Here is a 17605-nt window from a genome sequence, read left to right on the forward strand (position 1 = left end):
GCGTTATTAGACAATATTTTAAAAATACAAGTTTTTAATCATTGTTCTTAAATGTTGTACAAAATACTATAGTAGTCAAGCTATTTCTAAGTTATTCAGGTAGTATAAAAGTATTTTTAAATATTTTGAAAGTTTTATTTATTTAAGTACAGAAGAACTTAATATTTTCCGAATTTCTGGGAAAATGTCAAGAATAGCAATAACATGAGCAGTGCAACCAACCGTACAAAATCAAAATGAAATAATTTAAAAAAACATTATATTACAGTACAAATGGGTAACATTGGTATAATAGGAGTATAGGAAGAGTCAGATTTCCTAGTGGGTTGGTCCTTATAAGGCCCAACCCTCAAGGAAATCTGACTCAAATAATGGCCTAAGAGGCAGTGCGTGCCAGATCAGCTTCCTTATTTCATAAAAGCTGAAAGTTTATCTCCGTATTGTCCCCAACAATGGAAGAACCATTGTTTGGATCATGTTGGCTTTGGTCTCACAATAGTTCTTAACAGGTAAAAATCTTACGACAAAGTATAAAGTCTACATTTTTTTTATTTTCTTCAGAATAGTATTAGAAATCACGTCATGCATTACCAGACAACCCCTTGCCAGACACATTTAAAGTTTAATAATTTTTTAACGTTTCAGGGTGTCTGGCGGGGGACGATTTTTCACACCTCCCGTTCCTCCCAGTGTTGGGGACAATACGCAGAGAAACTTTCAAAATGTTACCATTACAATTACCGCAGTTAGATCTTAGTGCTATACCAATCTTACCCGTCTCTACCGTATTTAATAAATTACCTAACATTTGAACGTTTGCTACATTGATAAGTGAAATTCGTGCAAATGATTCGCATTCGGATCATTTGAACTCGAAGAAACTTCATAGTCAAAGTCAGATTGTCAAGGAAACATGGCGGCGATTGAAGCTGAACCTACTAAAGTAAGATTTAATATGAAGGAAATTATTAAATAGTCGAATTTAAAACCATACTTTATTAGTTTATGCCATGTGCATTGTTGGTGTTAAAAATATCTCGCCTCTACCTTTTGATATGATTGATTTCTGAAACTACTTTGGCCTGGGCGTTCTCTTTCGAAATTGTTTATAAATTCCATAAATTTAGTTGTTCAGTATTACAATACGAACGGAATAAGGCAAATATCTTTCATACCAGTGAAATACAAACAAACAAACAATCTGTGTCGTTGTTGTGAATAATTAACAAATTGATCGGTGATATTGTGTTAAAGTTCTCGACAGTCCAAGTCTTTCTAATTCAGCGTTTCTCTCAAGCCTATTGAATAATTTTAGGTCGAAACCCTGATGCGTACGCTAAAGCTGTCAGGGCACGTCGGGTTCGACAGCCTGCCTGATCAGCTGGTGAATAAAAGTGTTCAAAATGGATTTGTATTCAACATCCTGTGCATTGGTAAGTAATGAGTGAATCATAAGTTTTAATCATCCATTATATACATTATACACCTACTTATCTCCTCCATACAATGTGCCTGTTAGTATTATTGTTCTGATTACTTGTGAAAGTTTGCTTAGAGTTAGTAAGATTTGCAGCCGTTATTAATGTAGCCAATTCAACAATTCAGTAGGTAATGGACTTAGTTTTAAGTTAAGGAAAAATGTTCTGAGATAGCAATAATAGTTATAGAGGAAAAAGCACATAAATATAGACATTACCAACTAAATTGTGTACTAACTAGTACATAGCTATTGAAAAAATTAAATAGATGTAGGCAGTAGTTATCCTTATTTTATTGTCTTTCTAGTAGCAAATATACTTAATTACAGAACAGAAAATATTTACCTAGTTCAATAATTAGTAGGTAACCGTTGGTGCAAAACAAGTAGTCCAATCCGAAATTGCAACATGACAATTTATGCAGTCACGCTGTGGCAGCGTTGTTGCTCCAATAAAACACTGCTCACATTTATATTGTGCATTAACAAGATATTTACTTTGGATTATTTCCATTGATGATTGGCTACCGAGCTTTATATGAACATTGTTGATGTGATGATTGTATGGACGGGAAAGAGCTCAGGAAGAACAGCCGGATTTTTGAATGTGTTTAAATATTGTTCGGCGTGGCAGCTGCGAAGTTTTCTTATTAGCTGCCAGTCAGCTTAATGTCATCGGCGAGATGATGGTAGAGGTTGCATGCCTCTACAACACCTCTTATTCACATTAGACCAGCCATACATGGACAGCTTGAAGCAGCCAGGATGGACTGCTTCAAGCTACGACTGCGTGTTGAACTACAGACTTCTACGTACATACATACACTAACCGCTCAAGCAGTTGCAACAGCTTCCGGTGGTTGGGCGATCAAGCAGTCGCCAGGCATACACTGACTGCTCGAGCTGTCGACCGCTCTCGCGCAGTAACCTCCGCCCGCGCTCCTTATTCCACGTCGCGCACGCTTCCCGCCCGCATTGAAATTGCCTGAAGCTTGAAACTGCCATTGAGCAGTTAAGCTAACTGCTTGATGGCAGCTTCAAGCTGTTGACTCTGACTGCTCGAGCGGCCCGTGTATGTTGATCACTGGCTGACCGCTCGAGCAGTCCGTGTATGGCAGGCATTAGACTACCTACTAGTTTTGCACCAACTATATGTATATACTCTTGCTTAGCTTAGCAACTGTTTGACTTTTAGCTAATAGTGGAACGTCAGTCTATTAGAAATTGGAATGAATGCAATTTTATCTCAGTGATTGAAGCTACTTTTACCTAATGTGTTTCTGTGGTTGTTTAGGTGAAACAGGTCTGGGTAAGTCCACTCTGATGGACTCTCTGTTCAACACCAACTTTGAGTCCTCACCCAGTCCACACAACTTGCCCACTGTCAAGTTGAAAGCCCACACCTATGAACTGCAGGAGAGCAATGTGAGACTCAAGGTAATTTAGTATTCACAATTATAATTAAAGAACCATTAAAGCTTGTCAAGTATTTAATTTTAAGAAAGAGGGTGTGTAATATAATTATTCAACAAACAAAATTCACTTTCATTCGGTCACTTTATAGTTTATTAGTTAAATGTATAGTATTATGTTGTCCCAGGCTAAAAACTAACCATATAAATTAATGCATGTTCTTAAAAAACCTGCCACTTATAAATTCTCTAAATTACAAGCTAGATGCTCTAAATTCTCAGCTATCACTGACCATTTTCTAGTGTGTCTTCCACACGTCATTGGCAAATTAAATTGTACCCATTTGGTACAACTGTGGGCTGATTCCGAAAAACCTGCAACAAACATTATTAAAATCGCGATTTGTGATTGGCTGAATTTATGATATTCTTGTTGCAATGCATTGTAGCCAATAGTGAGCAAGCGACAACCAATCAGTGTTGATTGTGATCGTGACATTCTACCGCAATAAATATTCTGTGTGCCACTAAAACATAATTGAATTGAGAATCCCTTACAATTTAATCATAACATTTCCAGCTAACAATCTGCGATACAGTAGGGTACGGAGACCAAGTCAATAAGGAAGACAGCTTCAAAGCTGTGGTAGACTACATTGACGCCCAGTTTGAAGCCTATCTCCAAGAAGAGCTGAAGATCAAGCGTTCTTTACCTGCGTATCATGATAGCCGCCTGCATGTCTGTCTGTACTTCATATGTCCTACTGGTAAGTGTAATCCATCTAATCTAAATTTATAAAAGGAAAAAGTGACTCACTGACTGATCTATCGACACACAGCTGAAACTGCTGGTCGGATTGCGCTGAAATTTGGCATGCGCTATTATGACATAGGTATCCGCTAAGGGATTTTTGAAAATTCAACCCCTAAGGGAGTAAAATAGGGGATTGAAATTTATGTTGTCCACACAATGTGTTGTTTCCATTCAAGGATAATTAACGGGATAGTTCTTAGGTGCGTGTGATGAAAACCTATTCAGATGTTTAAAGATTATAAGCTGTTTTTATGAAAATCATGTGATTTAAAGTTTTATTTTACACGTGTGGTAGCAAAGTGACACAGTAGAAAAAAATGTTAGCTTTCTAGTTCAGTGGAACACTGACTCAATGGTTCATAGAATATTTAAATATTTTACGTCTGTCCTTGACATTCGATTACTATCGGTACTGACTGACGTATTCAGATCGCGCGCGGGCTACATACGATGACCATAATGCAATATTATGTTTCATATAGGCTACTTAACATAAGACCTATAAATAGTACAACCGACATCACTGGGGTAGGTTTATGTGCTGTGAGTTTAATTTGAAATTAAGTACCCGAGCCAGAAGCTGGAGTAATTTAGCAATCATTCATTTGTACATGACCCAGTAGGGCGATTGTCTAAAACCTGCATCAATCATTATTACAATCTCAATTGTTCTGATTGGCTGAATTTGTGCGATTCTTGTTGCAACAATGCATTGTAGCCAATAGTGAGCGAGCATTAACCAATCAGAGATGATTGCGATCGTGACATTGTAGCTGTCAAACAACCGCGGTAGGGCCACAGATCTTGTCTGGTAGTCAAGTTACGTCCTCGGCTAGTTACCGACAAAAAGGTAATTTAGGGGTTGGCTTTAGCGCTTCCATCATAGATGGCATCGTCATTTATCATCAGGTAAGATCGCAATCAAACTTTTGCCCATCGATTAAAAAAAACTCTAAGCCGACAGCCACTCCAGAGATGTGTAGTGTGTTTCATCCTGTTTCATCGCAGCATGTGTGACAATACGGTATTTGACAACTAGTCAAATCAGTAACTTTTTATCAAACGTCAAAACGCGCGCTTAGTATGCGAGATTCTATGAAATACCGGTGTGTGACGTCACGATCATTTGACGTGTTTTTTAGTTTAATCGATAATTTAAAATGGTTATTACACTTAAAACCAATAAAGGACGTGGATTTTACGTATTTTGGAAGACCCTCTATTTAATAATCACTGAAAAATAATTTATTTTTGATGTAGTCAAATACCCAATTACGATTTTCACCCGTAGGGCCATATTATGCGTTTGGCGTATGAGGTTGTGTATTTGTGCACTTTTTCTATTACTTGGGTTACCACCCTAAACATGTGTTAAGAAGCTTCGCTTGAAAATCGAGTTTCCAAACAAACGAAAATAAATCTTTACCATATTAAAAGCATACAAGATTGTAAGGTCCCTTAAGTCGTTACCGATAACGGTTCATAACACTTTTACTTCGCGAATGTAGTCCGCTCCTTGCGATAAGGACCTATTTTGAACAGAGCTAGTTTTACGGCGCCGCCGTAGGTACTTAAATGTCTAAATATATAACTTTTCTGTCTACAAGCCCGCGACTTCATCCGCGTGGACTACACACGTATCAAACCCCTATAAGGGTTCGAAAATCCTTTTTAGTGGATGTCTACGTCATAATAGCTATCTGCATGCAAAATTTCAGCCTGATCCGTCCAGTAGTTTGAGCTGTGCGTTGATAGATCAGTCTGTGGGTCAGTCAGCTTTTTCTTTTTCCATTTCTATAATATTGAAGACGAAGGAACCATGATTGATTAATATGGATCGCGATACAAATTACGATAAATATTGAGCGATGTAATAATTTTTTCAATATAATATAACTTTTATATTACTGTGAACTGTATATTATGCGAACAGTATTAACAAATCTATTTTGATATCTTAAGTTTTATACGTTCCGATGACCTAACGGAACATGTCCCATTTCCCAATGAAATCCAGGTCAAACCTCTTACCACACTGATCACTAGATTTCATAAGACAACCTATAACATAGAAATCGTTCTTTCCAATATTAATTTTTTATACTAACCTTGACATCATGTAAACTAAACAGGTACCTACCTTACACGACATGCATTTATATGGTTTGATCGATAGTGCAAGGGATTAGAGCTCTATTTATAAATATTGTTCTCTTTCATATTTTTAAAGTTGTAGAAACTTCGTTAGCATTCTAGAGTATAGAAATATCCATACTAATATTTTAAATGTGAAAGTGTGTCTGTCTGTCTGTCTGCTAGCTTTTCACGGCTCAACAATTAAACCGCTCTTGATGAAATTTGGTACAGAGTTAGCGTACATCCCGGGAACAAGGACATAGGCTGCCTTTTATCCCGAAAAATCAAAGAGTTCCCATGGGATTTTAGGAAAACCTAAATCCACGCGGACCAAGTCGCGGGCATCATCTAGTACGTCATAAACTTTATCTAACTGTACTTTCCGCCCAAAAATATAATACAAGGAACGGTTTGTATCAGAAACTTTGAACAACAGGAAATAATTAAAAAACGCGGGGGCGGTCCTACCATATTTAATTATTTTCAAAAAATTTATTGCTTGTCACTGGATAATGTCAGGATTCTAACGATACCCCATACATTCAAATCTGTTCAGGCATTTAGAAGTTACGGTGGGATAAAGAAACCCACATGAATACATACATGAAATCTGAAAACATTCAACTCCTTTTTTTCGACAGTTGTGTAAAAAGGGTTGTACAAGTAAAATGGATGTCTACTAGTTAAGGATTCCAACATTTACGGTTTCTGGGTGTTCTGTGGTAGATGTAGTAGAACAGTGAAGGAGGAACAAGATTGTGAAGTTCCTAGCACACTTTCTCATTCTCGTACTGTCTATCCGCAGGACACGGGCTGAAGTCCATCGACCTGGTGTGCATGAAGAAGCTGGACACCAAGGTCAACATCATCCCCATCATTGCCAAGGCCGACACCATCTCCAAGACTGAGCTGCAGAAGTTTAAGGTATATCTTAACAGAATTACCATGATCAAGACCTTATTGTTTTACAGCACCTATGACTTTGATTATCACTACCCATATATTATTACTAGCTTATGCTCGCGACTTCGTCCGCGTGGACTACAAAATTTCAAACCCCTATTTAACCCCCTTAGGAGTTGAATTTTCAAAAATCCTTTCTTAGCGGATGCCTACGTCATAATAGCTATCTGCATGCCAAATTTCAGCCCGATCCGTCCAGTAGTTTGAGCTGTGCGTTGATAGATCAGTCAGTCAGTCAGTCAGTCAGTCAGTCAGTCAGTCAGTCACCTTCTCCTTTTATATATATAGATAAATGCTAGAGTGTGTTTGTTTGTTGGTTTGTCCTTCAATCACGTCGCAACGATGCAACGGATCGACGTGATTTTTTGCATTGGTATAGTTTAAGACCTGGGGAGTGACATAGGCTACTTTTTATCACGGAAAATCAAAGAGTTTCCACGGGATTTTTAAAAACCTAAATCCACGCGTACGAAGTCGCGGGTATCAGCGATTGTATTTCTTATAATAATAATATAAGAAAAACAAAAACAACAGTACCAGATTGCTATTCGATTTGATAGAAAACCTTTAAAAAAAATATATTATCAATATTATTTTTATTTATTTAGGTACTACAATTTTTATTCATAGCATATGCTTTATTTTCCAGTCCAAAATAATGCAAGAGCTGCAAATGAACGGCGTGGAAATCTACCAGTTCCCGGTAGACGACGAGTCAGTGTCGGAGGTGAACGGCACTATGAACTCCCACATCCCCTTCGCAGTGGTGGGCAGCACGGACTTCGTGAAGATCGGCAACAAGACTGTGCGCGCGCGCCAGTACCCCTGGGGAACTGTACAGGGTGAGTTGGTGTATCCACACCAAACTACGGGATGAATAGAACAATTCAGACAAATCAATTAAAAAATTCTCGCTTGCTGCGCTTTTGCAAACTTTCCCTGGGTTTTCCCTGGATTCCATATATCCAGAGAAAAAGGAACCCCTATAGGTTCACTTCATTGTCAGTCTGTCTGTCTGAAGTGTCACTCAAGACTCGTCAAGGGAATCAAACCTATAGGGTACTTCCCGTTGACCCAGGATCATGAAAGACAGGTAGCAATATCTTATAGCATAAGTGAAGGGGAAAATTTAGAAACCGTGAATAATTTCATCACAAAATAAATTAAAAAGTGTTATTTCTTGTACAATGGTACGGACTACGGAACCCTTCGTGTACGAGTCCTACTCGCACTCGATCGTTTATTGGTCTATTAATTATTGCGATTCACCATCTTTTTCTCGATATACTACAGTGAATAAATTTTTTCTACTTACATTTTATGCTTGGTTCTAGCGTCTTAAATAAGGAAATTCGCAGCTGTTGACTTGTTTTATGATATTTTTGGTTGTTGTTTCAGTGGAGAACGAATCTCACTGCGACTTCGTCAAGCTGCGTGAGATGCTGATTCGCACCAACATGGAGGACATGCGCGAGAAGACGCACGCGCGGCACTACGAGCTGTACCGCCGCCGGAGACTCGCCCAGATGGGCTTCTCTGACGTCGACGCTGACAATAAGCCGGTATGTACATAACTAGCTTATGCCCGCGATGTCGTCCGCGTGGCCTACACAAATTTCAAACCCCTATTTCATCCCCCTTAGGGGTTGAATTTTCAAAAATCCTTTCTTAGCGGATGCCTACGTCGTATTAGCTATCTGCATGCCTCAGCCCGATCCGTCCAGTAGTTTGAGCTGTGCGTTGATAGATCAGTCAGTCAGTCACCTTTTCCTTTTATATATATAAGGTATTTTGGATCAGCTTATTAAAACGATAATGTGTTGCTCTGAAATACAAGATTTATTTTGTTACTTTTTATAGTTTTTTACACACTTATACTTAACATCACAATAACACACACCTGAAATACAAGAAACGACATTAAAGTTTATACTTTAAATAGTTAAGCTGTTATCCTTATTAGTAAATTTTGATTCTTTTTATTAATTAATCTTTTCACGTAATCCCAAAATTCTAACCTCCCATCTTGTCAAAATCCTCGTCCTTTCAAAACAGATTAATAATACAACTCGCTGACAAATGACAGTCCTGAATGACTAAGAAAATAGGAACGTATTTTCTTTACATATATTTAGACTAGCTTATGCTCGCGACTGTGCATGTGTACCTATATGTACCTACATAAATAGCTAATTTCTTGTGATATCTATTGTGTTATATCTTATATATTGTGATTTTTCAAAATATTATAAGCAAATTAAAACAAGATAATATTGTAATCTATCAAAAATGAAAAAATTTAAATTGTAAATTAGTGCAACGATTATTATTGATAACAAAAGTTGCTGTAGTATAGTGGTGTGTAGTGTATACAGTGTATGAGCTTTTCCATTTAAAAACTGTTTTTTCAAATATTACCCAAATAATTGCAATTTAATATCATTTTTTTTTAATCTTTATGTTATTGTTGTAGTAAGTAATAAATGGGTTTATTAAAATAAAAAAAACGGAAAAAGTATTAAGTATATAGGTACCTACTTGTTTACTGTAATTATAAGCTAAAAAAATTCTTGTATAGAAACATGTTTGTAATGTATGTCTGTATCAATTACACAATCCAACATTGTAAATTTATATTTTCAGTAATAAAGGCTTTATTATTATTATTATGCTCGCGACTTCGTCCGCGTGGACTACACAAATTTCAAACCCAATTTCAATTTCAAACAATTTTTTTTAATATTTTCTTCGGAATATTATTAGAAATCTCGCCATTCATTGCCAGACACTTATTATGGTGGCAACCCTCTGCCAGACTCCTTTAAACTTAACAATTTTTTAAACTTTAAGGGTGTATCCTTCGATCTGAAGAAATGTTTACGATGAACATAGCAATATATCGGTGACTTGGAACAGTATGGTCGTAAGACAACAATGTTACAAAGGTGTGCACGTATTTTGCAGGTATCGTTCCAACAAACGTTCGAGCAGAAGCGCAGCGCGCACCTGTTGCAGCTGCAGCAGAAGGAGGACGAGATGAAGCAGATGTTTGTGCAGCGTGTGAAAGAGAAGGAGGCTGAGCTCAAGGAGGCAGAGAAAGAGGTACGATCTATCATAAATTAACCGCAATCGTACCATAGCTAGTCGGCGCATTTTCAGTCCAAGTAATAAGTAATTCGACAGTCAATTGTAGACTTACCTTTACACAAGGTTATTTTTTTTTTTAATTCAAATTTCTTTACACAAATGTCTAACACTATACCAGACAATCAATAAGAGTAATTTATTACCTATTTTGAATAAATCATTTGACTTGACTTGACTTGACTTGACTTGACTTTATTGAGAATATGGGTAAACAGTGGAGATGTTACAAAAACAAAAAGGTACAGCCAAATTCTGCCTATTAGCATACAATGCTATGGAAGATTGACTTTAATTTCATAAGTTCTTTTTTCGTTTCAGTTGCACACTAAATTCGAAAAGCTGAAGAAAGACCACACGGAAGAGAAGAAGCGTCTAGAGGACTTGCGCAAGAAGATAGAAGATGACACCATAGAGTTCAACCGGCGCAAGCAGCAGACCGTGCAAGGCCACCACACACTTACGCTGGGGAAGAGCAAGAAGAAGTAACGCACCTACCTACCGGTAAGGGCGATGCCTCATCAGTGCGTTGCGTTGCGTCGTCGCAACGGACGCAACGCTTTAATGTGGCATGTCAACAAAATGCCAAAGTGTGTTTGTCCTTCAATCACGTCGCAAAGGTGCAACGGATTGACGTGATTTTTTGCATGGGTATAGATAAAGACCTGTAGGGCGATTGTCTAAAACCTGCATCAAGCATTATTACAATCTCAATTGTTCTGATTGGCTCAATTTGTGCGATTCTTGTTGCAACAATGCATTGTGGCCAATAGTGAGCGAGCATTAACCAATCAGAGATGATTGCGATGGTGACATTGTAGCTGTCAAACAACCGCGGTAGGGCGACAGGAGAGGGACATAGGCTACTTTTTATCCCGGAAAATCAAAAGAGTTCCCACGGGATTTTTAATAACCTAATTCCACGCGGACGAAGTCGCGGGCATCAGCTAGTTTAAAATATATGGAAAACGACGCAGTGATGACACAACGCAACGCAACGCACTAATGAGGCAGAACTCTGACTAAACTAACTTGGGCCTTATGGCATACCAGCCAGTAAGTTTGGTATGAGATTTTACATCTCAGCAATATTAAATTCGGGCGTCGAAACACAAAGTAAATTAGATCTATATACTTAAGTCGAAAATTCGGTAACACCTATTTTAATTTTGCAACTTTGCTGGCTGTAAATACATGGACGAACTTGAGTTGGAGTTACATATAAACAAAGTGATTAAAGTCCTACTTAGACGTTAAACGCTTTCGGTTATTGTTATATTAACCGTTTGATATCGTTATGTTAACGGTTAGTGAGAAAGCAATTTTTTTTTTACATTTTCGATTCTATCTATTCTATCGAGCGAAATTTTCGGTTAATATGAGTTAAAATCAAATTAACGAGACAATTAATAATTTGTTTATATATAAGCGAGTTACTTGTGTCTTGGTCGATCACTAGACAGGCGGCAGGCTACAGCGGGCAGCGTGCGTTTGATGAGTGAAACCGATTTGGTTAGAGCCAGTTTTTAACCTACTTTCAAAAAGGAGGTAGTTCTCAATTCGGCCCGTTTTTTTCTGTACTTATGTACATCGATTTTTCGAGGTTTCTGGACCGATTTTTTTTATATTATATACATTTTATTTTTTAATTCATTGTCGGTCAGTAACCAATTTTTTTCGATTTCGTTAAAACTGTTAATCATTGAACGGATTTGTGACAGTATCATGAACTATATTTACCTACAGTATACGCCTAAAGGCCCAGTTATCAATATCAGTTCAAAATTATAAGTAGGGACTCGTTATTTTTCGAGAGAGGCTATAGAGAGAAAAAAAAATATTTCGTCAAGTGACATTTTGCTGTTATAGAGGTATTATGTGAAATTCATTCTTATTTGTGTATCGCATGAAACGGCAGAGCTGCTTAGAACAACGTACTAAAGGTAGGTCCACACTTGCGCACGCGCAAGAACCGTGCTCACCAGAACATCCTGTGGACGTATCCATGAGTGGTTTGCGAGCGATTCGCATGCATATTGTACAACTCACAGCATGAACATATTCATGAGTTTTCGGACTCCAAAAAACTCATGAGGTAAAAACATCATAAATGCTTTCATGACATGTACGACACGTGCGTCAGAGACAGTGACACACGTCCGTAGATGTTCGATGCGCGTTGTGTGCACGGTTTGTGCACGTGGGCAAGTGGGCAAGTATCATTTTCCTTCAGTCTAAGGATGATATCTGTTTAGAAGAAAAGCTAATGGACGGTCAGTGTTTATAATGCAGTCACTTACCGGATCCGGGAACGCGCTCCGATGATGGGGGCCCCCAAGATGCGCTGGTAAGGTCCAGGATTGATGATCTGGTCGAAGGTTGATGAACTTCGCGTCTAAAGTTTTGCTTTTTTTTGATGATAGCCGTTAGAGGCTTGTGTTTTGATGTGTGTCACGCGTTCTCGCGGATCGTTCGCGGTATGTGTCAACTTCGAGTTCGACTGCCAGCTGTAGTGTTGCCGTTTTAGTAAGCGGCCACATAAGTAAACCCCGACCGATTGTAATAAAATTAAGTCTACGAATTTGGAAAAGACGCTGGTTTGTGCTATGATTATAAATATATCAAAAGTACGGAACAATATCAGCTATAGAGCACACTCTGACTTAGCTTAGACTTTAGACAGAGTTAAAACGAGATAAAGCTATATCTCTCACATAAATCTGTCTCGTTTTAACTCAATCTTAGGTCTGAGCAAATTCAAAGTGCACTCCATAGATTTCACACTTAGTCTCCATAGCGTTAGATCATAATTGTTGATGTTATGAATATCGGGATATTTATGGACCGGTCATAACTCTGTAAGTTATTTACAGAATACCTCTTTAACAAACTAAATTTTAAATCGATACTAAATGAAATATCAATAGACATGTTTAGCCATATATTGCTCCAAAAAGTCTGATTTTTGTTCATAGGATTTAATCAATTGGATGTTTGAATGAGTTAATGAAAGCCTGGAAATGAATTCATACCTGAAAACTAAAGCGTTATAAGTTATAACTAGGGAACATAATAAATGTAGTGCTTACGATAAAGTATGCTCCTTGGTTTTAAATAGTACAGTAGAAATAGTATTTCACGTGGAACTAATTGCAGCATGATTTTTTGTTGTAAATGGTAGATTTTTTTCGAAACTGATTCTTCCTAACTTTTCTGATGACTTCATAATAATATTATGTTATTCGAAGTCAAAGAAAAATGGTAACTCAAGATTTTCATTTCTTTCAAGATCGGAAAGAACGGATAAAACAGTCATTTTGAGTACCGGATAGAATATATTTTTAGTATGTTGATTTGGAGTTTATTACCTACCATTTGCAACAAGAATCATTTTTTTGCTACCAGTGTCACCTCGAAGCGTTTTACTACTTTTTCTACTGTACCTAAAGGCAACCGTTCACGATGTAGATCTGTGGTATTAAGTAACTTTTTAATGTCGATAAATTATAAGGTTTCAGATCTGGAATTAAACTGGAAAATTCAAGTAAAAATTTGATTTCTGTCAAAAGTTATGGTAATTTTTGAATCAAGATTCTACATAGTGAACAGTCTCCCTAAGGGCGTTTGTGCACTCATCTGTATTCGGTCCGTATCCGTGATTCTCCGAAGTGGTCGTCAAAAAATACGTACTCATTCGATTCGTATTTTCACGGAATCCGTAATTTCACGGATCAGTGCACAAACGCCCTCTGGATTCAAAATATATTTGTGTTAAAGTTGAAATAATAAAACTAATGCAATTTACGATAACACCGATATTTTATAATCAAACAAATTGTAACCACCTTGTACTGATATTCATCCCCGAAACGCTTACTAAGTACACCTTAAATTTCGAGTTTTTTTAGGTTTACCTCACTGTATCGTACACACACATGAATAAGAATCATCCCTTAAATATTTAAGGTGTACTTTATAATTAATTGTTTCAGTGTGTGGGCGTAAGGTAATCTGTACACTGCACAGATATTTTAGTTTTTAGTTACGCAATTAGCCATACGTAAGTTATTTAAAAGTTTTATACCAAAATTTATTTATGTATTAACCCGTAGGTTTATTTAATCTTATATTATAAGTATTTCCTTTCAATACTGGATCTAAAAATACTATTGCAATAAATCGCATTAATATACATATATCTTTTTTAGGCAAAACGAAATTGAAAAAAGTACGTTTTTACCATTAAGTTGGTACAAGTATAATATCGTTCAATTCGCATTCTTGAGGCTTTAACTATTGACTATTCAGTCAATCAAGCCTTCAATAATGCAGTCATTATTGAAGGCTTGATTGATGGAATAGTCAATGGTCAAAGCTACGTAAATGGTACGTAGCTTATATGTAAAGTACTACACTGACGCGGGCAATGCCACTGTACAAAGCTTAATGTGCGATCGACATCGGCGTACTAGGAATTCAGGCCTAAGCCAATGAACGACAAAATACAGAAATATATCATAAAGCCTAACCAAATCTCTACGCATCTTCCATACGGTTGTATTTCCGCAACTATCTTTGACTCGGCGAATCACGGCAGCGGCCAGTGTCGCATCAATACGCACCAATCGTGAGCCAGATGCGATTTGCGCTAGCTTAACAGACATTTTTGTGGCTTATTTTCGAATGAAAATTGGTAGAAACGCGGTTTCTGTGCTTTGGTCGTTCAATGTCCTAAGCACTTACTAAACCTTTGCACCACACTTCTGATTTACTATTTAATAAGATTTATTGTATTAACGTCTTTTTATTGATGTCTTTATAAGATTCTTCACGTAAAATAACTAAACATCTATGTTATTTCAAAATATTCATAAAATAAAATCTGTCAAATACTTTTAGTAAAGTGGCTGATTATAAATAAAACACGACAGTTATGTTTTAATAGTTTATTAAGCATAAACTTTGCTTTACGCATAAAAATACATTACTGCCTTATATAAAGGTAGTGTTGATTAGATAGATATTAATTATAACTGAAATAAATAAAGTATCAAGTAAAAAACAATCATGGCAAGAAACATAAATATGAATTTAAAAAAAGCTGATTTTCATAAAACTCTGAGGCGCTACTGGAAGAAGTTGAGATCTGTAGAGCGCCCTTTGACTTTGCTCAGACTTGAGATTCAGTTAAAACGAGATAGATTTATGTCAGCGATATAGCTCTATCTCGTTTTAACAGTGTCTTAAGTCTGAGCTAAGTAAAAGTGCGCTCTATGGATCTCAACCTTCGAGTTGAAACGAGACAGATTTATGTCAGAATTAAGTAGTTATGCGGCTGAGATCTTTAGAGCGTACTTTGCACAGACTTATGGCTGGCGAAATACTCTTGGTTTCAAAGTGAAATAATAAATTTTCAATTTTTATTAATTCAATTATAATTAATTAAATATTTTCGGGAAATATAATGTAATAATTTGACTTTGAAATTATATTATCTTTAAGCATGGAGTTCATACAAATTTTTTGTTGATAAACGCATTTATTAAAGAAAAACTGGACCTGTTTAGACAAGAGCTAGCGTCTATACTAAAATCTTGCTCGACGAATATGTTAATAAACGGAAGACTTGACTTTATTGAACAAGAACTTCAGAACTGTTTGTTCTGATCGGAGCATGACAGCGCAGCGCTTCGGTTTCCACCAGTGCTGGTCTTACGAAAATTTAGCATAGTAGGTATAGGTACCTACTCAGTTCAGTTTTTTGTAAGTAAAGTCAAAGTAAGCTCTATGAATATCACCCTAAGTAAGTCTGAGTCAAGTCAAAGTACGATCCATAGATCGTTTTCAAATTAAAAAACGTGACATCAAAGTTACGGCGATTACGCACTGCACTTCCGTCATCATCCGTGAGAATACCAGCGATACATAGCTATAGATTTAGCATTCTAGATACATAGCGATTTTATTTACGATATAATATGTCATAAGCTCCCATACAAAACAAAAAGAAACGTGTTTTCACGGAGTGCGTAGCTGCCGTTAGGTAACACAATCTAACAAAGTTGTATGAATATAATCACGACGTTTTCCCATCCATACGAAATGACAGATTTACGGCAACGCATATGTCGCGTTAGATAATTTGATAAGTTACACAGACCTTTGGTCTCTAGTACTCCAAATGAATAATTGTCAACTCCAGACTATTCTTTTCACTCAAAAATTTGTGTACAGAAGCCCTAACAACTGAGTTTTTTAATAAACTGTTAAAAGTTAAAAGCTTACAAAATATTTTTAATATACAACATTTATGAAAACTTGCGCTCTCTACATATAATAAAATATAATATATTGTTTTTATTTGTAGTAATAAAGTTATATTTACATTGAGAGTGCTTACGTGTGTAAAGAATCCTTGCATTTAAATTAAATAATCATTCCTTTCGGTTGTATCACTTTATACTTCTTAGTATTACTTATTATAATTATTTTGTATTATTTTATAGGTAATCAAATAAATTAATAATAAATAGAAAAATGTTTTATTTCTTTTACCTCAAAATTAGATTTACTCAGACAGGGTCGAAACTTTAGGTAAACAAAACAAATGGGTCCTAGAAGAGAAATAGATAAGGTAAATGTTGAAAAATTTCACACACTTTTTACCCAATTCGGGTACCTACACACATTTTACCTCGTCTAAATTTCTTTTTCACTTAAAAAATACAAAATAGAGAGGTAGGTATAGTACGCTACAGGTCGAGATGGCAATCGGGGTATGAAGCGAGGGACGCCCCGCACACCCGGGTTAGCGCAGGGGCTGTATGGGTGTGCAGGGTGTCTCCATCCCGATGGCAATCTCGACCTGTTGCGAACTATATACTTACCTACGTTAAAACGACCTATCTATTTTGTATCCCAATTCAGCATCCCGGAATAGTGCACATTCAGGCGACACTTGTTACACACGCAATATGTAGGTGTGACTCAACGGGAAAAAAAACCCGTTGAGTCACACCTACCCTCTGTATGGGTCCTAGAACAAGACTCCAAAACACGAGGAAATGTATAGTTGCTTTTTTTCTAAAAGTTAACGCATTACTAGGGATTAATTAAAAATTCATTAGCGGAAAAGTCGAAAAATTTGGGTTGACTAGTCTAACCCGTATCGATTCGTCGTCATCGTAGTCTAATCGTATCTTAGAACGGCCACGAACGATTGGTCGTGACTACCTTCAAGGTGTGTATACACCTTGAAGGTAGTCATGACCAATCGCTTCAAGCTGAGAACTAAGTACTCTATCATTCTCATACACAATACCGCTCTAGCAGTTGACAACGTTCGTGTACGTTGTCCACGGTAGCCGGTAGTGTTGGGATAAGGCCGCTCTTAGCTGCGTTTCCACTGAAGCGGAGCGGAGTGGACACGTTTTGGACCAAACTGATTATTGAAAGATGGCGTGATTTCACGTTATCAAAAGAACTGCTCAATTTCCCTTCACAAATGAGTCAGCCCAGTCATTGATGTCGGAAGGAATCTACAAAACCTTCTGGTTGAAGTTTATTTATGAACAGTTGACGTCAAGAAAAAGAACCCTGTCGGTGTAAACCTCTAACTTTCCACTTCCTAGCTGCGGGTTATTATTATTTGGTGGCACG

At 37.0% G+C, this 17605-nt stretch overlaps 1 protein-coding gene across 1 annotated transcript; it reads left to right on the forward strand.

The window, feature by feature from the left end:
* The first annotated feature begins 868 nt into the window (after positions 1-868).
* Positions 869-16484, forward strand: Septin2 (septin 2). The gene is made up of 9 exons (XM_069506134.1): positions 869-943; positions 1316-1433; positions 2772-2914; positions 3470-3656; positions 6645-6763; positions 7452-7644; positions 8201-8364; positions 9767-9904; positions 10268-16484. The coding sequence occupies exons 1-9, from the start codon at positions 914-916 to the stop codon at positions 10433-10435; spliced, it is 1260 nt and encodes a 419-aa protein (XP_069362235.1). The 5' UTR covers positions 869-913; the 3' UTR covers positions 10436-16484.
* Positions 16485-17605: the final 1121 nt, after the last annotated feature.

Source organism: Maniola hyperantus, chromosome 22, assembly GCF_902806685.2.
Source record: "Maniola hyperantus chromosome 22, iAphHyp1.2, whole genome shotgun sequence".
In the NCBI taxonomy this organism is placed as follows: domain Eukaryota; kingdom Metazoa; phylum Arthropoda; class Insecta; order Lepidoptera; family Nymphalidae; genus Maniola; species Maniola hyperantus.